At 39.3% G+C, this 23,756-nt stretch overlaps 1 protein-coding gene across 1 annotated transcript; it reads left to right on the top strand.

Moving 5' to 3' along the window:
* Positions 1–23,756, top strand: cspg4ba (chondroitin sulfate proteoglycan 4ba). Its single transcript, XM_026931389.3, has 10 exons — positions 1–352; positions 3,701–3,864; positions 5,514–9,080; positions 9,180–9,653; positions 11,339–11,515; positions 15,606–15,804; positions 16,432–16,563; positions 18,140–18,312; positions 19,342–19,522; positions 19,757–23,756. The coding sequence occupies exons 1-10, from the start codon at positions 280–282 to the stop codon at positions 21,784–21,786; spliced, it is 7,170 nt and encodes a 2,389-aa protein (XP_026787190.3). The 5' UTR covers positions 1–279; the 3' UTR covers positions 21,787–23,756.

Below are 23,756 nucleotides of genomic sequence, written 5' to 3' on the forward strand. Positions count from 1 at the left end.
CCTGTAGTGCACTTTTCTGGGAAGCGATGTAGTGCTTTGGGATACAGCCCTGTAGTGCACTTTTCTGGGAAGAGATGTAGTGCTTTGGGATACAGCCCTGTAGTGCAGGGGGGGCTGCAGTGGGCGGAGCCACGTGGAGAATGTGGAAGGAGTTGAGGGGGTTAAAGGGGCAGTGAAATGCAGAAAAGCGCTGGAGTTGTGTTTTAGTGGTTAAATAACTGCGACTCAGGAATATGGCTCGTGGTCTTATGGACTTCAGTGTTGAACCGGAATAAGAACATGGCGGATAAAATGAGGACTTTGCTGTCATTCGGGTTGCTGCTGCTGTTGTTTGTCGGAGTGACCCGAGGAGGTGAGTTAGTTAGCGCACCTCCAAACTTTCCTTCATGCTAAACAGAAAGTAGCTGCAGCAGTTGAGCAGAGCACTTACTGACCTGCAGCTGGGTAAAGAAGCTGTTAGTGGGATTCTCGCTTTAGCTAAACATCCAAAAAAACAGGGTTTCTCTTTTTTTTTCCCTCTCCGGCGTTAGTTACTCGCTAGTTCCACTGCTAGCGAGCCGAATGTGAAATGTCCAGACTGCAGTTTCAGCTTCAGCAGTCTTTCTGAATAAATCTCATGTAGTTTAGAACTCCTGTTTCCACTTTAAACAAGTTTCAGAAGGAATATCGGCTGTACAGTAAGTCAGTCACATATGTGAGTAAACTGCTCCACAGCTCTCAGTGCTGAGGAAGGGAGACTGATTATCGGTGCTGAGGAGAGGAGCGGTATGATAACGGTACAGCACGATATGATACACGCTACAACGGTACGATATGTTCACTTTAAAAGAGAATGACATGAAGTGACATGTAACAGAGGCAGTGCAAGTGATAGTGTATTGTTAGAGAAGCTGGAAAAAAAAGACTTAAGAGAACTGCTCTTATCTTTCGATCGTTTATTGAAACGTTTAATCTGATTTTTGCCTTTCTAAAAAGTAACCCTCCTTTTGTAAAGTACTCATGAGCATGTAATGATTACAAAACTATCTGTGTAAAATAACAGTTTGCTTCTGTAGGGAATAAAACATGATGATGCATGCTGTTATAGGAAAACAATCAACAGCTGGGTGGTGTGATGAGGCAAGACGTGATGCTGATCATTTTTTAAATAACAGCACAGCGCAAAGTGTTTTATACCTCTGATACCACATCAATATTCTAATGACTACATTGTAGAAAGTAAATGTACTTTTTATCCATTTATAGTTACATTTAATGTAGTGGAACGTCAACAGTTTCAGTCACTTAGATTATAGCAGCTATAAAGAGCCAGTCCCTCACCAGCCTCTTTTTTCTTTCTCTGAAACGTAACAAGAAAAAATATGCAGATTGTCATGTTACCAAGACATTATTTTGTCAGAAATAGTTATCGCTTTACCTCTGACGATTACACAGCGCTGACACTGGAGACTCCTTCCGTACATGCTAGAACGTCTCCTCACAGAAAACTTCACTGTGTCAGCAGTTGCATATGTTTTTAATCTGTTTATGTGGCGTGTCTGGCGTACAAGTCCCTGTGTACGCTGTTACTCTAGGAACCACATTATATTAGAATGACCACATTAATGTAAATCTTGCAGCTGAATTAGAGTTGTTGAATTTTGTAAAATTGATCAATGGCTTCTGACCAATCAGAATCGAGTATTCAACAGCATATACTTCTTAACTTCTTAAATCTTAGTAACTTGATAACTATATATTTATTATACTTAGGGAAAGGAAAAGTTATCCCCAAATGATCTGTTCTTAAAACACCACATCAAGCTAATGAATGTTGTCAGTAATGTGCAGGAAGTCCCTGTGATCTGTTTTTTGGCTCAATTTTCTAAAAAAAAAAAGTCCAGGGTTTTTCAATGTTCTTGCATAATTACATGCCTTGTTTCAGCCAATAATGTTAGATTTGGTTAAGTGTGGATTTCATTCACATATTTCACGTGCCTTACCTACAGCTGGATGTACACAGTGTCAGGTAGAAGACCTGATCTCAGGAGCGATGACATGACGTCCTGTATTCTCGATGACTGATGATTCCTACACATCTGTTTTTTATTCAAGCCAGAAAAACTCATTCTTGCATCCTGTTTGTGGTATAGCCTTGGAATTGTTTCAGTACTTTAGGTCATGTATCTGTAATTTTAGAGGACGGTTGGAGAAAGCACACGCACTACAGGGCCATGAATTCTCCATGGTGTTTAACCAAATCTGACAGCTTCTGGTGGATGTGCACACCATTTTGCTGCTAAAGTAGATGCTACATGTAACCAACCCATTAGTCAAGGCTTTTCAGGAGTGTTTAAACACTGAGGTCACACATTTGTTGAGAGGTTGATGAGAGTGCAGACGCAGTATGGAGATTACAGGGCTATGCAGAGTGGTAGAGAGCGAAACAGCTGCGGCCAAAGGGCTTTCTGTGGCCAGGCTTTTATAGTAGTGGCAGCGTGATGACAGGTCGAGGCATGCCAGTGCATGCACACACACACATTACAGTGTTTTGTTGGCAGTACCATACATATCGCAGCTTTCCTTAAAGACAACAGGCAATTTTGAAACTCTATATTTGATTAACAAAAAAATACATCCAAATGAGCTTTAATTTATATTTAGGTAAAAAAAAAAAAAAAAGATTTAAACAATATAGTAATCTACAATTCTCACTTTCTAATCCATGTCTGTGGGTGAAAGATTTAAAGGTCCAGCATTTTTCATTCTAGCTCTATTTCTCAAATCTGTAGCATATGTGCGATTACCACAAACATGAATTTTAAAATGATTTCCTGTACTGAGAAATCCTGTTTTCTCAAAACTCACTTATAATGGAAGTCTAAGGGCAGTTGTTGAATTCTGTCAATAAGTGTTTAAAATATACAAGTACAAGCTTGAGTACATTCATTCATCTTCAGTAACAGGTTTATGCAGTTGTAGTCTATCCTCGATGTGCATTCTGAGATGCTTTTCTGCTCACCACAGTTGTAAAGAGTGGTTATTTGAGTTATTGTAGCCTTCCTGTCAATTCAAACCAGTCTGGGCATTCTCCTCTCACCTCTCTCATCAACGTCACAGAACTGCCACTTGACGCTTTTAGTTTTTCCACACCATTCTTTGTAAACTTTAGAGACTGTTGTGCATGAAAATCCCAGGAGATCAGCAGTTGCACAACCATGGCAACGGTCAAAGTCACTGAGATCACTTTTTCCCTCATTCTGATGTTTGATATGAACATTAACTGAAACTCTTGACATGTATCTGCAGGATTCTATGCACTGCACTGCTGCTACGTGATTGGCTAATTGCATTAATGTGTTCTTACCAAAGTGGCCAGTAACTTCTGCAGTGCCATCTCTGAAAAGATTATTTCTCCAGATTTACAGCCTAATTTGCAAACACCTTTGAGTGAATAATTTAAAAAAAAGGTTTTGCATGAATATTTATTGACAGCCCCAACAACTGCTGTTAGACATTCAATATGAGTAAATTTCAAATAAGCAGGCCTCCTTTTTTCTCAGTTTAGGAAAATGTTTTTTAATTCTTGTTTGTGGTACATTAACTACACATGTAGTAGATACAGATAATATAAAATATAAGTAATATAAATTAAAATTATATATAAATATATTATATTTCTAATATAAAATTCTAAAATAAATACTCTCCTCTCTCTCAGCTTCCTTTTATGGCGATGGATTTGTGCAGTTAAAGGTGAAAGATTCGACGCCGCTCAACACACTCCACATCCGTTTCCGCACCTCTAGTCAGAGAGGTGTGCTCTTCCTGGCTGCAGGGCAAACCGATTACCTGCTGCTGGAACTCAGCTCTGGAAGACTTCAGGCAAGTCATGTACACATCTATCACCATAATCAGCATGTTATACAGCGTGTGTGAGGCTCACTACACTATACTCACTGAAATACACACGTCAGTTCCTTTCAGCTCATCAAAGGTATGCAATCAGTTCAGCTGTGGAAATGAAAACAGAGTGACGATGGTAAAGTGAGATTGAGTGAGTGCAGATTTTAAAATGATCATCTCATTGCATCTTCCTTCAACATTTTTCAACATGTAGCTGTTCTTTTTAATACCTATTGCACTTAATTCTTTTCTGAAGGATGTACTATTTCAGGATAATGACAGTGTGAGCTATGGTGACCTCCCACTTTAGATACTTCACCATGGCAGTGTCAGATGAAATCAACAAAACAGAGCTTTCTCAACACAGAAATGTGTAAAAGAAAAGTCCTGCTTTTATTCACAGTGGCATTTATCTTAACATCTCATCAGTGAAAGTTATTTTGATACACAGTACCTCTGACTTTAGGGTTGGTATGAATTTGTATTGATATTGCGGTAGCGTTCATGTGAAAGTTGCATCATTCAAGTAATTATGTGACACAGTACTTCTGATGTTTCAGATTTGTAGATCTAGTTCTCAATTGTGACAAATTTTTGTAATTTTATTTTTGGTACGGGACCTCCATATTGTGAATACATCACACGTTAATGTTGCATTGCCTTACAAAAGCTACATACAGCTATTACACAAGACTTGACAAGTCTATCCAAGTAGTACTTCTCTGTGACATGACAATGACATACCTATTTAAGCCTGTAGGCACAGGAAACAGTTGCTCCTTGTACATGACTAGTACATAATGTAAATAATAAAACATGACAGTGCATGCTGTTAGAGGAAACTAATCAGTGCTGGGGTTGAGTAAAACTACCACCCAGAATTTTCCAATAACAGCATGCGTTTTATTTCTCTTATACCACACCAATTTGCCAACAATAACATGTTTTTATTAAATAAAGAACAGCACATCATACATTTCATCTGTTTATAGTTACATATAATGTTGTGGAATGTTGGTGATAAAAGTTTCTTTTCTTGCTCTTTAAGTTAATAAGGAAGGTTTAAAAAAACACAGCTTATCATGTTACCGAGAAACTGGAAAGTCCTATCCTGAAGACTTTCCTATGGTGGAAACGTATTGACTGTTACAAAACTCTGACACTGGAGACTCCTTCCATAAATGTGAAATAAACATCTCCTTACAGAAAGTTTTATTATATGATTATACATCTTTGTTGAATAAAAATATGTTTTAAAATTTGTTTATTATTCTGTGTATATTACATACAGCATCACTACAGTACCTGTAAATAAGTTGCAATTATAGTAACCTATTAAAACTAATGCATTAATATAAACCTGTGATTTGAAGTACAGCCAGTACTACCACCAGGTCCTGCCATTATAGACAGTTAATGAACACCTTCTGACCAATCAGAGTAGAATTCAACAGCTCTGTGGTATAAATATATATTACTACATAAACATGAGACTGTTATATAATATATGTATATTAAATATTGTGTTTGGTTAGTGGTTAAAAAAATATACTGTTTTTAAAATGAATCAAATAATCTATAATAATCTATAAGTATAATCTAAAATGTAGTTTGATTTTCTTCCATAGGCAAAGTTGGATCTTGGATCTGGTGAGCGAATTCTACACTCAGACAAAGGGAACCCACTAAACGACTTGGCTTGGCACACAGTAGATCTTATCCATGACCGATTTAATGTAAACCTAACTGTGGACAAGCATTTCCAGACCAGCCAGAGACTTCCAGGCTTACAGCAAGAGCTGGATATCAATGATGGTTTATATATTGGTGGGACAGGAGGCTTGGATAAGGTCTATCTCCCTACTGATCTCACTGGCTTCCGTGGTTGCCTTGATGAAGTGCTATTTAATCAGCACAACCTCCTCTCATCACTTAGGCCATACTCTGGCTTAAAGAATGTCTATGAGGTTTCTCTTGGATGCAGTCCACAGTTCTTTGCTAATGAAGAGGAGGCAATCAGCTTTTTCAGTTCCAGGGCATACGTCTCCCTTCCTCCTTGGCCTGCACAGCAAGAGTGGACTCTTGAATGCTCAGTACATACATCAGCTCAAGAGGGAATCATTATGTACAATTCTGCTCGAGAAGGGGGCTTTGTTGCCATGGAGATTCATGATGGCTTACTTGTTGCTGTGGTGGGCAGAGATGGCTTGAGAACGGAGCTCCGCTCTCTTACCTTCATCAGTGACAAGAAGTGGCACTATGTTAAGCTTTACTTCACTGCTAAAAGCTTGCAGCTAACCATCGATGGAGAGACTGTGAAGTCTAGTATCAAATTCAGATCAAAAACCTTGCATTTGAAAGGTTTTCTTTTCCTTGGTGGTGTAGATGATGGCACTCGCTCTGAAGTCAGAAAGGTGGGCTTGTCATCAGTGGCAGGAAAGCGCATTAAAGGTGGTTCCTTCAAAGGATGCTTTAGAGATATCAAGGTCAATGGTATCTTAACAGGTCTCCCAAATGCTCTGGTAACCAAAGACATATCTGTCGGCTGTGAACCAGAAAAGGAGCCTCAGATTAGCACCACTTTGAGCCCGACTCCTGTGAGTAAGATTTTTGAATTTGTCACTCAGTTACCGTCTATAGATATGTCCACCCTTGCAAATGGTCTGGTTGCTGGACATGGACAAAATTTCTTGCAACTTAGGAACCTTGTTGTCCCTGAGGGTAGTCGCGCATCGTTGGAATCAAAACATATCAAAGTGAACCTGGATTTCAAGAAGCTCGGTATCCGCCAGTCTCAGATCATGTTTAGAATCGAAGAGCAGCCAGTGCATGGTCAGCTGAGGTTTGATGTGGACCAGGAGCAAGAAGAGAATACATTCAGTATGCTGGATCTGTGGCATGGTAGAGTGATGTACATCCATGGAGGTTCTGAAGATCCACATGACTACTTCATGTTTTCTGTGTTCTCGAGTAGCAAAAAAGTGACACCGAGCTACCTCAAGGGAGAGAAGTCATACAGATTCAATGTGACAGTAACACCAACCAACGACGCCCCTGAATTGAGCCTGCCTGAGGGAAATCTCTTTGTTCTGCTTGAGAACTCTAGGAAGAGATTAACGACCGATGTGTTAAAAGCCACAGATATAGACAGCAGCTCCACAGACTTGGTCTACTCTGTACTGGGAAATCTTAATGCTGATGCTGGGTTTCTGGAAACTGAAGATAACCCTGGTCAGGCAGTCACTTCATTCCCTCATTCAGCTCTGGAAGCAGGAAAAATAAACTATGCCCACACTGGAGTAAGGAACTCAAGGATAGTGTTGAGGGTTAGCGATGGAGAAAAGATAAGCAACACGGTGGTGCTAAGAATTATGGCGGTTAAACTGGAATACAGTGTCACAAACAACACTGGGGTGGAAGTCACGCAAGGAGAAATGGCTCTAATAAACACTACACAATTAGCAATTCAGACCAACGCAGTCAGACAAGTAGTAGACATTCGTTATGATGTTGTTGAGCCGCCAAGATTTGGAGAACTACAGAAGCTTCATTCAAATGGAGAATGGAAGTTCACTAATTCTTTTTCTCAACGACTTTTGGAGAAAAACCGTCTGAGATACCTGAGCACCTTTAAGGATATTCAGTCTGCTAATTTAACTGATCACTTCAAGTGTAAAATCACAATTGCAGCAAAAGCAACAGAGGAACTGGTGTTTAATATAAAGACTAAATGGATTAATTACATTGTGGAGAGAAATGAAGTACTCGAAATGGACAAAATCAGGAGAGTTGCAATTGATTCAGAGCATCTATATGCAACACCGCAGGGTGTGGCTTTAACTGAGGATGAGATTTATTTCAAGCTTCTCTCTTCAACGAAGAAAGGGTTGATTTTGCTGAATAATGAAAAGTTAGGTACATATTCTACATTTAGCCAAATGAACATCACTAATATGGAAGTGGAGTATCAACTAATAGATAGACCGTATGAGAACACAAGTGACAGTTTTGAATTTCAAGTGTTCAGCAAGCACGCTTATTCAACTAGTCATGTGTTTAGGATAAATATCAGAGCAGATATCAACAGCATTTACATTAAAAACAGCGGACTTTCAGTTTTTGAAGGTGAGAGCAAACTTATTACAAATAATGAACTGTTTGCTGAGACTCTGAGTACTAAAGAAATCTACTATACAGTCACTGAGATACCAAAACATGGCAAACTAGCACGAATCAACCTGTCCAACTCAACCAAGGATTATGATAATCTGGTGTCTTTTACCAATCAGGATATCATAGAGGAGCGCCTCATGTACGTCCATGATGACAGTGAAACAACTCATGATCAGTTCAGATTTATAGCTTCGACAAGTCCGCTGGCGAAGAGCGTCAATGAAGAGGAGGTCGGCTCCAAAGACGGTGTCTTCAACATCTCTATACAGTTAGTAAATGACGAGAAGCCTGTTCGGATTGAGGATAAAGTGTTCCATGTTGTCAAAAATGGACAGAGGCTGTTGACATTGGATGACCTGTGCTATCACGATGCAGACTCTGACTTTAGTGATGGTCAGCTTGTTTACACCCGCCGCGGGATCCCTATAGGTGATCTGGTGCTTGTAAATGACACTTCTCACAAACTCTACCAGTTTCGCCAAGAGGACCTGGAACAGAAGCGAGTGTTGTTTGTTCATCGTGGGATGAACTCTGGCCGCTTTGTGCTTTTTGTATCAGATGGAAAGCACTACATCTCCTCACTGTTGGATATAAGCGCTGAGGAACCGTACCTAAAGGTCACCAACAACACAGGCCTGTTGGTCCAAAAAGGACAGGCCGGGACATTCAGCACTGCTAATTTTAGCGTGATTACAAACATGGACATCAGGGAAGACAGTGAAATCGCTTTTAAGATTAATGACGCTCCAAAACATGGTGCATTGTTTTTAAAAGACAAGCAAATTGACTCTTTTACTCAGTTTGAACTGAAGAATGCTTTGCTGTCATATCGCCATGATGGCAGCAAGAATTTGGATGAATTTTTCAGTGTCATCGTGGAAGCGAAAGGGTTGCATGTGGAAGCCAGGATCAATGTGAAAGTGTACTTGGAAAGCCACCAAAAGCCACCTGTCATGCTCAACAACAAAATCTTAGTGGTAGATGAGGGAAAGCCGGTGAAGATTGAACGCAGTAAACTTGAGGTGAATGATTATTATTGTAATTATAATTCTATTTCTCCAACCACTTAACACTTTGATATTGAAGTACAGTTGTCTTGTTTGTTGGTTTTTATTTTCCAGGTTACTCATGAAGCAAATTTGCCCAATGAAATCATCTTCACTGTCAAAGTTGCTCCAGCTTATGGATATCTGCGAAGTTTTGTTAACAATAAAAAACAATTCAAGGGAACGGAGCAGGACCCTTTAATCACCTTTACACAGCAAGACATCAACACTGGCAATATCCAGTATGTACAAGTAATGCCCGACCAGGTGAACGACTCCTTTGTTTTGGAAGCCAGCAATGGGGTTGCAGAACTGAGTGGCATCATTATGTCTGTGGATATCATTCCTCTCTATATACCTGTTGAGGTGTCCAATATTACACTAAAAGAAGGTGCATCCAAAGCGCTGACAGAAAACATCATACAAGTTACCAGTCAGCATTTCTCTGGGGTCCACTTTGTGTACTACGTGTCAGAGGGTCCAATGCACGGACACATTGAGAATTCTCGTTTCCCAGGGACACCCACAACATATTTTACCAGAAAACAGGTAAGATACATAGTATAATATATTCACATTTACATTTATGGCATTTGGCAGACACCCTTGTTATAGAACATCAATCAACACCTTCAGACCAATTGAGAATGACGACTGAGAATTCAACAGTGCTGTGTTATGCACCGATCAGCCATAACATTAAAGCCACTGACAGGTAAAGTGAATAACATTTATTATCTCGTTACAATGGCACCTGTCAAGGGGTGGGATATATTAGGCAGCAAGTGAACAGTCAGTTCTCTAACTTGATGTGTTGGAAGCAGAAAAATGGGCAAGTGTAAGGATCTTAGAGACTTTGACAAGGGCCAAATTGTGATGGCTAGATGACTGAATCAGAGAATCTCCAATATGGCAGGTCTTGTGGGGTGCAGTCTGAGTACCTACCAAAAGTGGTCCAAGGAAGGACAACCGGTGAACCGGCGACAGGGTCATGGGCGCCCAAGACTCACTGATGCGTGTTGGGAGCAAAGGCTAGCCTGTCTGTTCCCGATCCCATAGAATAGCTACTGGAACACAAATTGCTGAAAAAGTTAATGCTGGCTATAATAGAAAGGTGTCAGAACACACAATGCATCACAGCTTGCTGCGTATGTAGCTGTGTAGCAACTGACCGGTCAGATTGCGCATGCTGACCCCTGTCCACTGCCGAAAGCGGCTACAATGGGCAGGTGAGCATCAGAACTGGACCATGGAGCAATGGAAGAAGGTGACCTAGTCTGATGAATCACATTTTCTTTTACATGTGGACGCCTAGGTGTGTGTGCGTTGCTTACCTGGGGAAGAGATGGCACCAGGATGCACTGTGGGAAGAAGGCACGCAGGTGGAGGCAGTGTGATGCTCTGGGTAATGTTCTGCTGGGAAACCTTGGGTTCTGGCGTCCATGTGTATATTACTTTGACCCGTACCACCTACCTAAACATTGTTGCAGACCATTGTTGCAGACCAAGTACACCTCTTCATGGCAACGGTTTTCCTTAATGGCAGTGGCCTCTTTCAGCAGGATAATGCGCCTGGCCACACTGCAAAAACTGTTCAGGAATGGTTTGAGGAACATTACAAAGAGTTCAAGGTGTTGATTTGGCCTCCAAATTCCCTAAATCTCAATCTGATCGAGCATCTGTGGGAGGTGCTGGACTAACAGGTCTGATCCATGTAGACCCCACCTCGCATGTTACAGAACTTATATGATCTGCTGCTAATGTCTTGGTGCCAGATACCACAGCACACCTTCAGGTCTTGTGGAGTCCATGCCTCGATTAGTCAGGGCTGTTTTACTGGCACAAGGAGGACCTACACAACATTAGGCAGGTGCTTTTAATGTTATGGCTGATCAGTGTAAATACAGTATCATTTATTACATCGGCATTAGTAAATAATCAAAGACAAGAACATAGTAAAGAATCAGAGTAGTTTAATATTGCCAAAATGTAACTGTTTCAAAATCAGTATGAATACAGAGCTATTACTCAATAACCATCATCTCACCGAGTAGGTACGTATCTCATAGTGAGTCACTGAAAGTTAAGTATCACCAAATGGGTTACACATTGTCAACTTTTAGTAGTTGTATTAAAGTCTTACTCATAACAGTAACATGAACCCATTTGTTCCAGCCACTGTATTTTCATTCACTATATCACATCTTTTGTTTTTCTCTACTACACTGATCCAGGTGGAGCAGGAGTTTATCTACTATGTCCATGACAACTCTGAGACATTACAGGACTACTTCACTATTATAGCCAATGCCACGGATCTACGAAAACACAGCATACCCAGGACAGTGCATATCCAAGTCACACCAGTAAATGACGAACCTCCGGTTATCACGGCCAACAAAGTCCTCAGGGTGGGTGCACTTTAAATAAATGCCTCTGGGTTCAGTACTGGTTAGAAGAAGGTTTTGGACACTAGAGAGCATGTAGTTCTTGATAAATCTGTATGTTTTCTGTAAGACTTGTAGTCCAGGATTGAAAGTATAGTTCCCAAGTTATTGTGTTTCTTTGGGTTTTCATTGTTCAAAGGTGTATGAGGTGTTGTGTTTAAGTTACTTTGTGCCAAAGCGTTAATTTTAGCACTGCACATCTGTGTAGAGTCTAACTATAGAGTCTGGCTCTAATTTGAGGGGCACCAGAAGGACTGTACAGCTTTCTGTCCTAAATGCTTTGGATTCCTCCAGGCATTCAATAGCCATTTGCTTTGAAATGAAAGGATTAGCGCGCTGAAGGATTAACAGAGTTTGGACAAAACGTTGTAGGCAGCAGACATGTTGACCGTGTTAAATTACTCACTGTCTGGACTGTAACATGAACTTTGCTCAGCTTGAGAGACTGTAGACTGTTTAAATCTATGGTCATGTTTTGGTGTCACTGTGCAGTCAGGTTCTCGTGAATACTTTTGGTAGCCACAAGGGGGCGCTCTGCAGTAACATTTAGAAAACAGAACTTCTGCATGATAAAGGCAAAGTTTTCTTTCCATAAAGACACAGGCTCTGGTATTCTTTACTCAAAAGTTAAAACTCTATTGGGTTGCGTATACCTACGTTTATTCAACACCCGGTCAGCAGTGGGTCCATGAAGATAACTTTTCATTGGTGGATGAAACAGAAAGGGACAGACACGCTCCATATGGGTTAATAAAGTACCAGTTAAAGTGGCCACTGGATGTATGTTAGTACCTCAACATCCACAGTATTTTGTAAATCAAATCACATTATTTCTAAACAGTTCCAAGTCTGCTGATAAACATACAGTTTACCTTATCTTTTTACTTTAGTCATTTCTCACATTATTATTCATTGGTTTTCTCTTGCCTTTTCACTATTGCAGACCACAGACGAACAGGATGTTGTGGCTTCCTTAAAGCAAAGACTTCAGTCCGTTTCGCTGAGTTGTTTGAGCTGAATTTTTGAGCTGCTTAATCATTATGTCCACCTGCGTTTTGTGACCTTTTTTCAGCTGGCTAGGAATGGAAATCTCACTCTGAATTTGAGAAAAAAGACTACCAGCACATCTTTTGAAACTACTCCATGGGGCCAGCAAGCACAACTGGCATAACAGTGCCAGCCAGAGCTTTTACTGAAGTGCACTGGTATATACACATAAAATATGATAGTAAAGCAATCATTTATAAATTTTAAATGGCTGCTTAACTATCATATTTTATATGTATATTCCAGTGCTCAAACCTGCTGACTCAGACTTTGAATAAGTAAAAAAAATAAAACATAATGGGATGTTCTGGTATAGGCAAATAATCAAAGACTGGGATGTGTGATGTAGCCAGACTCAAAGCAGGGTTACTGTTACTACTTAAAGTTGATTATTTTGCTATAAGAGCACATCTCAAAGTGTTTTATTACTCTTATACATCAGCAATTTGCCAATGACTACATTTTTTTATTTATTAAAGAATGACAGATTATATTTTTATCTGTTATTAGTTGTATCATGTTTGTGACAAGTTATTTTTGGTTATACCACAGTGTGGTTGAATGCTCAAATCTGATTGGCCAGAAGGTGTGTATTATTTTCTTAAAACAGCACAGGTAGTTCCAACTGTAACATGAACATTAATCCACTCATTCTAATATGTTATTGTTTTTATAGGAACAGCTCATACACAGGGACTTGTATGGCAGATGCTTCGCCATACAATGGTGAACCGTGGATTGTTGTTTAACAAAGTTGTTGTTGTTCTTTAGGCTGCTCCCTTTAGGGGTCACCACAGCAGATCATCAGTTCGCATATTTGATTTGGCACAGTTTTTATGTCGGATGCCCTTCCTGACGCAACCCTCCCCAATTTTATCTGGGCTTGGGACCGGCACTGGGAGTGCACTGTCATGGCAGTGGTCAGTGGTCAGTGGCAGTGGTCGGTTCCCTGGCCGGGAATCAAACCTGGGCCGCAGCAGTGAGAGTGCCGTGGCCTAACCACTAGTCCTCCAGGGACCTGGTTGTTGTTTAACAAAGCAGTTCTTATAATCATTTATGAGGTGACATTTTTTGTAAGTGCTTTCAGTCTCTGTACCGCTTGATAAAATGGCAGACTGTGCTTTGTGTGTGCGTGTGTGTGTGAGAGAGAGAGAGAGAGAGAGGAGAGAGAAAGAGAGGCAGGCTGGTGAGAGAATGACTATTTATCGCATCTATAACGTAAGTGAGAACAGGAACTAACTTGTCTCTCAGATTTTCTAACATTAAATCTACAAATAAACTGTTAAAATGTGCGACGTGTCCTTCGTTAATAAATTAAACATTGACAACGTTGGCAAATCGCTGTGGTATAAGCAGAATAACACACTCCAGACTGTTGCTATTATACAAAAATAATACTCTTCAAGGGGGTAGCATCACCATCCCCCCTCCCAAACCCCCAGCTTTACCTCTGACTGTTACGAAGCACTGACACTGGAGACTCTGGGGACACTTCAACAATTACACACACATTTTTTGCAATTTATGTCCAGTGATTTGCATTACAAGCGGAACTACTGTCAGAATTGCTGTTACCAATCAGAAATGAGAATTCAGGAACGCTGTTGTATAACGTTGAAGTAGCATACATGTCCCTTTAATATCTCCTCTTGTCTCGAGAGATGATAAACAGCAAACACATGTACTATACTAACTACGTTCAGGTATGACAACACAGTGTAACCTTTTTCTCATAGCTGCCAAATGGATTTTTCGTTCAGACTGCAGTGTGATTTTTCTCAGTGTGCACATACGGCCATGTTTCATTGACCTTGGGACCTCATAGAGAGAATGAGATGACCCTGACTCTAGGGTGCTAATTGAAATACTTACAAAAGCAAACATTAGTCACTTGTGTAATCAGGAATCTGAGAGAGAGGTGTGTTGCCTTGGGTGACGTACACAGTGCAGTCTGTAAATAATTGGACAGTGACATGGTTTTTGCTTTGACTCTGTGAACAGGCACACCAAATCTGAATTAAACTATGACTTATGAGGTTTACATCAATATCAATGATATGTTTTAGTTCAAATCCAAAGTGCAGCAGTGCAAAGCTAAAACAGCAAAAAAATGTCACTGTCCAGTAAATAATGGACTGCTCACTACTTTAGTCAGGTAATTAGGTATAAACATATTCTTTTATAAACATTTTATAGACACTGTCTATATAGACACTTCAACTAATAATGTTTTTACTGTTTCACCCATCAGATTAACCAGTGATGTCCATTGAATGGTTTACTCTAACTTTAATTTTTCATGTTAGAATAGTTTCAATTAATTATATTAATAATACATGTATTAATGCTGGGTAATCTTATTTTTTTACAGTCACTATTCTAAAAATTCAGAATGAAATAAATGATTATTATTATTATAAACAATAAACAATTCATATGAATGATACATAATAATAATTATAAATAGTAAATAATAATTATAATTTATTTATTAAAAAATAATTAATAATACAGTTAGTAATGCTGGCCAATAATAATTTTTACTGTGCCAATATTTTTGAATAATATCATTATTATTCACTGTTATTTTTTTGTAAATAACAGTAATAATATTACTACTAATAATAGTAATAATAATTATTATTATTACTATTATTGTTATTATTGATACAATGCTAGGCAATTATTGATTTTTTATGTCATATGTACATGAAAATTCAATACTATTTGTGGTTTTGTTGCAGCTGCTTTGCTAATGTTTGAACACAGACTGAGGGAAAGGAGACAGGGCTTACCAACTGATTAAATAGGCTGTATCTCGTCTGACGCTATTCTTAGAAATGAACTAAAGCCAGACAAACTTGGATAACAAAGCTACTTAGTGATTATATCAGCAATATTTATTATCGTGGTATTCTGCTAGATTGTTTATCGCCAAGCTCTAATTATCAGCATAAGATGATGTCAGTCCACTGAATCCCACTGTATCTCTGTTCATTTGAACTAGGTTTGGGTCAGCTCTATGACAGAAATCACGCCTGAAGATCTGAATGCAGAGGATGACGATACAGCTCCAGAGCAGCTACATTACCTCACCACTCAGCCCAGTAATGGTCACCTGGCTCTGAAAAGTGCTCCTGCTAAACCAGTCATGAACTTCACTCAGGCTCACATAGACCAGGGACAATTACTGTTCGTGCACAGTGGTAAGATAATTCATCACTCAAATGTACTTTCATGTGGTAAAAACAGAAAGTTAGGGGAAACAAACAGGAGGCCACATCCTGTATCTTACAGTCATGAAGCAGCCACCATGATGCTTTTCAAAGCCCAGAGTGTCTGAATGTTATTAGCCAAATTATTATCCAGAGATTCAATGAAGGGCCATTGAGTTTTGATGTAAGATTGGAAAAATAAGAATTCTGTAATTGAAGTGATGCACACTGATGAATAGGGTGCAGTTTCTCCAGAGATGAAATAACAAGGTCTAAAAATAGGTTTGTGTCTCATGGCACAGTGGTGATGTGTCAGGTTTGTAAAAAAACAAAAAAACAAAAACTACAAATAGTGTTAACCCTGTACCATTTTAGAGATTTTTATAGTACCTATAGTAGGTATGGGTAGCAAGAAGCTTAGAACTGTGTTTTTTTTTTTTAACTTATAATAACTTACCAATTGATCCTGCATTTCCTTCAGGAGCCATAGAAAAAGTAAGAGCAACCCGTTATTAATTTCACACTGCAAAATGAAAACCGTAAATTCTCAGCTGTCTCAGTGGTACCATGCACAGCACACTGTTACCCATGTCAAGTCTGCTTTATTGTCTTCTCCAGGAGCCACGGCTGGAGGTTTTAACTTCCAGGTGAATGATGGAGTGAACTTTGCTCCAAGGCAGATATTCAGTGTAACGGCTCGTACACTTGTTCTCCATATGGAAAGGAGCGGTCCACTTAAGGTGTTTCCAGGTAACTTTGCTATTGCACAAAAATTGCTCAAGCACATTTATATTTTGTGAAACACACTTGTTATGCTGCAGTTTGTCTTGGCAAACAAACATAAAAACCTTTCCGTTTTGCTTTATAGAATATAACAGAATGTACATGGTATTCAAAAAATTAACCAGCTCATATATTAAGTCCAAAAGATGCCTTCCTTCGGGAAGGAAGTGAATTCTTATGTCTTAATATGAGCTTCATATCAGCTATGGCCATAAACACCCTGTCTAATAGTTTAATAGCCTGTAACCTATGCAGTAAAGCCCTTTCAAGGATTTCCTCTTAGCAAAACATGTCTACTGGTAAACATGTTATGTTGAAAAGACTCCAGACTTAATTTAGTAAGTCTTAGTAATATGCCAGATTTAATACCCAGCACTAAAAAGGCTGACTACTCACTGTTTTGTCTGGGGCAGTATATAAAACAGCTGGTGTGCCTGTTTTCTGTCCTGTAAATGTGCGTTGACAATAATCTTGTTGGCACATTCAGCAGGGATTTTTGGGTAGCAACTGGTGCCAGATACTACTCATCTACAGTCTGAACTTACAGCTGAGTGCAAAAGTTTGATTCGCCCATGGTTTTTGAACAATGAACAAAAAGAAAAAATGTAGCTTAATTTTCAAGCTGTATACAAAAAAATAGAATTCCAAAAATGTTAAAAGATTTGCTAAGCAATCTGGCAGAGTTACAAAAGACATGTGCACATGTGCACTACTAGGTGAACTGGAAAGATTCAAATAATGACTCTGATTTAAAGAGGTAAAAAGTTTGGAAGCGGTTGAAAAGTAAAGAGAGCCAAGAGTCATATGAGTTATTATTATGTTTAAATCTACATAAATTAATGAATGAAATATGAATTATTTATATCATTCAGAAAGATACATTCATACAAACCTATGAACTGATATTAATATTTAAGAAAAAAATGAATAATTATGTTAAAATAGCATGGAACTTTACACATGATGTTGCCCGTAATGGATGAGGAAGTATTTATCCTTATCACATGTTAAACTATACAGTGGTATAAATGTTCTTCCTTTCCCTTTCATTCCCAGATGAGCTGTCCTTGTCTCAGCCACATTTATTACAGGTATATACTGAAAAGGGAACACAGTGCTGATGAAAGGATTGTTGTTTCTTGATTGTAAATGGGTGTATTTAGCAGAGTACTTCCGCAACAGGGCTTAAAATTGCTTTATTACTATAATTGTGTTAAAGAGAGAAACAAAATCCAAAAAAAAAAACAAACTCATGAACTCGGCTTCTTCTTAAGTTGTTTCTTTTTCTGTGACTGCCATCTAAAGAACAAAGCCGTAATTAAGTTGAAGATTTAAGTTTGTTAATCATCTGTAGCTCAGATGCACACAAGTGTATAAAAGGTGTTGCCACAAAAACTCAAACGCATTCAGCCATCAAAGCATCCAAGTACACAAAAATGTGGTAATGTTTATAGCAAATGCTAGACATTTGCTGTTGCTTTGACTGTGTTTTTTAACAGCTGGAGTTCATCTGGGATAATGTTTAGCCTTGTTTTCAATCCAGGCGCTTCATCCTCCATTTCAAAAGAGGTCTTCAAAGCAGCAACCAATGACAATGAAGACAATTCAAACCGCACCATTGTTTTCACCATTGTTAATCCCCCTAAATTTGGAAAACTGGTGACTGTGCAGGCAGACAACTCCATGACTGAGATTTCTTCCTTCACACAAAAAATGGTGAGTGCTGTAAAACCTTGTGCTTCATTTGCATGGAAAGGTGGAAGCCAATGAATTATTCATCTATCTTCCGTGAATCTGTGTTGCTGTAAGGCTACGTCATTATGCTGTACGTCTTCTTATTAGCTCATGGGTGATGGGTAAATCATCTGAGGCAGTATTAACAGGGGAAAGGATTTCAGATTATAGGATCTGTATTATATTGTAGCCTGAAATATGGTTTATATTTCATATCTTCCTGCCAGTTAGGTCATATTTTGTAATTATACCAGTTAATTATCACTGTGTCTGAAATTGTTCCATCACTCACTCATGCAGTATTTACTATAAAAATGTTCGGTAGAGGTATAAAAATGATATATAGGGCAGGAGTGACAGAGACATCAGACTGAATTCAGAAAACACTTAGCAGTGAGTGCCCTGAAACCACATCCTGCGACCCACCAATGCATGAACAATTAAAATGTTCCAAATTACCTAGCGATTGAAGACCACAAAAATGCCCAATACCAGTACAATCATCATACATCAGTGATGCTGAACCAGTCACATCTGGCTCCAGTGACCAATGAGAAAAACACCACTGTCCAAAATAATATAACTGCTCCTCCAAAGTGTGGTAAAATATACAAAGTGATTTACCATGATAAAAAGTGTTTTTACATATTAAATACACCACTAAAAAGTACCTGTTATACAACATTTAAACGGCATTTTTAATTATATTTATATATACATGTAATTTATGTATACATGTATTATGTAAATTTGGCTGCTCCAGTATCCATACTGACAGGTGAATTCCTAGCTGAAAGAAAATGCTATGAATTGTGGTATTTTAGTACAGAGGTAGTATGCATCGTTTGTACACTGGATTTATGGTGCACTACGGGTAATTATATAATAAACTAACCAGGCAACATGATTTTGGATAAAATGACTTCGTGCCAAATAGTGCATTATATGGTGAACAGGAAGCAAAATCAAACATGACTGTTGTTTAACTTGTAATAAATGTGATTGTTCCAGGTCGATGAGGGTAAGGTAGCATATGAACAAAATGTGGACTCTGTTGGATGGGCAGCATTAGACAAGTTCACATTCACTGCGTCATCGCCTCCTGCAAGCCTTGAGGCTCAGACCTTTGATATTGACATCTCTTATGAAAATTCGGGGCCTGAAAGAAACTCTCTCCTTCTTAAAAACACAGGTATGATTACACTGAGTGATTTTCCACTTACCTCTTTTACCTAATCAAAATCCCAAATGTGAAAACTGACTAAACGTAACTAAACAACCTAGTAATTCCTTATGCAAGGCCAGTGGTGACTCATTTCAGGGATGACATGTCAGGCCAGTGGTGTCTAGCTTGTAATTTTGCATAGGTGTTTTGTGAAATACGTTGAGAAAACAAAGTATTTCTCAACTTTGTATTGTGTTCCAGGAGCTGTAGTAATAGAAGGAGACAAAGTTATCATTGACAGAACGCTGCTGGATGCATCAAATCTCCTTACCAAACAGCCAGAGTCTCGTCGCAACTTGTATGACGTCTGGTACCAGGTCAAGTCTCTACCTCAACATGGTGTCATCATTGTGGGTGAACGGAATCTTACGAAGGAAAAGCCCTACTTCTCTCAGTTCATTCTGAACAAATACGGAATAACCTACCAGCACGACAACTCTGAGACCATGCAAGACTGCTTTGTCTTTGATGCTTTCCTTAACTTGAAGAGCAAACCTGCACAGCGCCCTGAAGATGATCGTGAAGTGTTAGAGGAAACATTCAACATTACGGTCACGCCAGTGAATGATCAGCCACCTGTCCTGAAAACCAAAGCACCAAGCCTCAAAGTGGTTCAAGGAGACACTGTGGCCCTTGGACCCAGCAATCTGAATGTGGAAGACCTTGACAACTCCCCAGATGATGTCCAGTACTCTGTGATCAGCAGACCTAGCAATGGCTTCCTTTCTCTTGTAGGAAGTCTAAATGTTTCTGTGGATACCTTTTCTCAAGCCCAGATCAACAATGGTGAAGTATTCTTTGTTCAAGATGGCAGCCCTGCATCTGGGGCGTTCTATTTCAGTGTCACCGATGGTCATCACCGGCCAGTCTACAAACTTTTCAACATAGAGGTGTTGAAGATCGCCATTTCAATTGTCAATCAAACAGATGTGATACTGGAACAGGGGCAAACATCAGTGTTGCTCAACCAGTCACACCTGGCTGCAGTGACTAATGGAAAAAACACTACTGTCCAGTATAAAATATCTGCTCTTCCAAAGTATGGCAAACTTCTCTTGGACAATGTAGAAGTTACTGCTTTTAATCAGAATGATTTGCAAGCACATAGATTAAGTTACCATATGGTCAATCTCGCATCCTCTTATGATAACTTTGAGTTCACTGCCTTCACATCAGAGGCAAACCTGACTGACCAAATGGTTAACATCACAGTTAAGCCTTTAATTAGGTACGCAGAGGGTGTAAAGTTCTCAAATGAAATTCGTGTTAAGCTCAAGGCTGACTTTCTCAATGTCTCTGAGCTCGCCCTGATAAGTGGTAGCAATCCGTTGTTCGAAATCCTGTCCCCACCAATGTATGGCAAGATTTTAAAGAATGGCAAGGGGAAAAAAGCAGAACCTACAAAGACATTTTTCTTTAGTGAATTACAGCAGGAAAAACTTGTCATTGAGCTAAAGGCCAACCTTACTGAAGTTCAAGAGGTGAATGACTCATTAAGATTTGTCCTAAAAGCTGGAAACCTCCAACCTGCAAATGGGGAGTTCGTCTTTAGCATTGTGCCACATGACCCTGCTCTCATAACAACAACAGTTGTATCACTGTACACAAGTAGTACTGCTTCACCCAGCCAAACCACAGTTATGAACTTTCCTCTCATTTCCAAATCTCCATCAATTCAGCCTTCAGCGCAGGTCACCAAGGCTGTGCCAAAGTTCAAGGGCCGCAATCGTTGGGGTAACTCGAACCGCAGTGACTCACATGCCACTACTATGCTTAAACCAACTCATAGTCAGGAAGTTGTTCCAATGAGGAACCAACCAGTGAGAGTTGAGTCAGTGTCCCAGAGCAGCTCCTCCTCCAACCCCATGCTCATCATCCTCCCTCTGCTCGCTCTTCTACTTGTGGTCATTGTAGTCATATTGGTGTTACTACTGAGGCGAAACCAGCAGAAAAAGAAAAAACATTTGAATGGTGCCTCTGCTCCTAAAGCCTCTTCTGATAGAAGACACTTTGAAGGTCATCCAGAGAGGACTGCAGTGGTTCCTTTAGTGACTGTAACCCCTCTCAGCCCAAGCAACCCTGGTAGTCCTGCTCTGACGAGACTCCAGACAGGCAACCCTGCCTATGGGCAATCCATGACTCTGTACTCCTTTGGTGACATGGATCTTGAAGCCACTCAGTTCTGCAGGACCACAAACCCCACGTTGCAGCACAATCAGTACTGGGTGTGAGCTATAATCCTGTGGACAAGGATCAAATCCATCACAGTGTTTTAGTTAAAATTATTTTACATTGTTACTAGTTGACTGAATCTTTTATTGTTGGAGCAAGGTGGTAGACAAAACAACAGCTAATTTACTTGTTTGTTTTTGTAGCCGGGTCACAATTGTGCTGCTTGGATCAGCACTTTTTCAGTCTAAATCCCCATTTTTTTCACCTGGCATAAGCTTACTGAGGTTAAACCACTACCTTTCCCTTTTTTATGATGCTAGATTTAACAAGTCTGGTTCATTTGCACTCAACTTTAATAGTTTCCTTAAAAGTGGATTAAACAAGCCAAATTGAACAAGATGAACCCCTTCATTCAAATTTGACAGATGAGGTGTAGCCACAAACCTCCATAATGAGATGAGCTATAATTAACAATATACTTTTTTTTTTTAAACTTTTAAAGAGTATTCTGAAGTGCAAACCATTGGTATGGGAGCAAGCAGTGATATTGAGGAACCATAACGAAGGAGAACTCTCAAAACTAAACTGCACTAGACTGGACTAGCGTTGTGGGTGACTTCTGCTTTATGCTAGGCAAATAGACCACCACACTAAAAAAAAGGCCAAGTGTAGGAGTTGAGGCTGAGAGGTGGTGGGGGAGAAAACAGTCATGAAGGGCAAAAGGAAGAGAGGGGAATTACCAGAAGTTAGCTAGTGGGAAGTTGGAGTTGTGATCCATTTCCGTGTGTTAAGCACTATGTTTTAAATCATTATGACTACTAGATATTCTAGTATGTAATGCATTTGCTCACTGCTGGTCTTGCCAGCCAGAAGTGTAGCTTTAAGCACAAGTTTTGTTTTTTTTTAGATTTGACCGTCATTGCAAAAGCACAGCTATTGTTTTTTTTTTTTACACGAAGTGTTGGAAACACTGCTGATACAAAAACAGACCTGTGTGCAACAGCAACTAGAAACTGTGTGGTCGCATGCAAGACTTCTAGAGCGCCTTGGCTTGGAACTAGAATGCGGTAAACCTCAGAAAATTTTCAGTCTCATTTGTCGTTGTTCTGAAAAGCGCATTGTTGTCATGGTATTGAAAAAATGTGTCTCCCTGAGAGACTGAGCATGGAGGTGCGTACACACCGAGGCATGGATAGTCAATGAGACTGTCACTGGCACGAGTCTGATAGTTGTGGTCAGGGCATTGTAAACTTTAATTTACATGGTTCATCCAAAAAAAGATAAGCAAATAAGATACATACTCTGCAGCTCACTATGGGTGCTGTAAAGTTGTCCTGATTTCACCTAACACTGAGGAAAGTCCAGTGTCTATCACACTTTGTTTGAAACAATATGGTTAATCTACTATGGCAATACTCTAATGGGGATTTTAATGGATTATTGTAATTGATTAATTACTGATTAATAAAATGGATGTCTTGTCTTCCTTTCCCATCAGCAGGGCTGGGTGTAATTATTCACCCAAATCGGTGTCCCTGCTTTTGTCTACCTCAGACATCTAGGAGTGAACCGGGCAACCAAAACATGCTCAGAAAACTATTTACAAGACAGAATGTGTTATATAACTAAACACTGAGACTGCATTAAGGTACTATCTGCTTTTATTACAACATACAAGTATTTATTTCTATATCCAACTCATGTATTGTATGTATTTAAACAGAAATGTGGTACATAATTTGTTTATGGTTATTCATATTATATTAAGTACAATTATTGATTTTTTTTTTGGTATCTCAGGTATTGGGAGATTACATTAGACACTGAAGCTGCATTACACTGTTTGTTATGAGCACATGACGTAACTGTATGTTACAGTTAGCACTGACTTGTTGCAAAAACACTGTTACTATTTTCTTATTTATATATTTACATGTTGAGCTACTGAAAGCATTTGCAGTGCGTGAAAAAACAGTGCATGTTTTGCACCTAATTAAATCACAGTAAACTCATATTTCATCTGTTTGTA

Source organism: Pangasianodon hypophthalmus, chromosome 24 (assembly GCF_027358585.1).
Source record: "Pangasianodon hypophthalmus isolate fPanHyp1 chromosome 24, fPanHyp1.pri, whole genome shotgun sequence".
Classification (NCBI taxonomy): domain Eukaryota; kingdom Metazoa; phylum Chordata; class Actinopteri; order Siluriformes; family Pangasiidae; genus Pangasianodon; species Pangasianodon hypophthalmus.

Excerpts from the sequence above, each read along its gene's own strand:
- cspg4ba (XM_026931389.3), top strand. The coding sequence starts at position 280 with ATGGCGGATAAAATGAGGACTTTGCTGTCATTCGGGTTGCTGCTGCTG. Across the intron at positions 16,564-18,139 it reads TCCACTTAAGGTGTTTCCAG|GCGCTTCATCCTCCATTTCA; the intron begins GTAACTTTGCTA and ends TTTTCAATCCAG. Across the intron at positions 18,313-19,341 it reads CTTCCTTCACACAAAAAATG|GTCGATGAGGGTAAGGTAGC; the intron begins GTGAGTGCTGTA and ends TGATTGTTCCAG.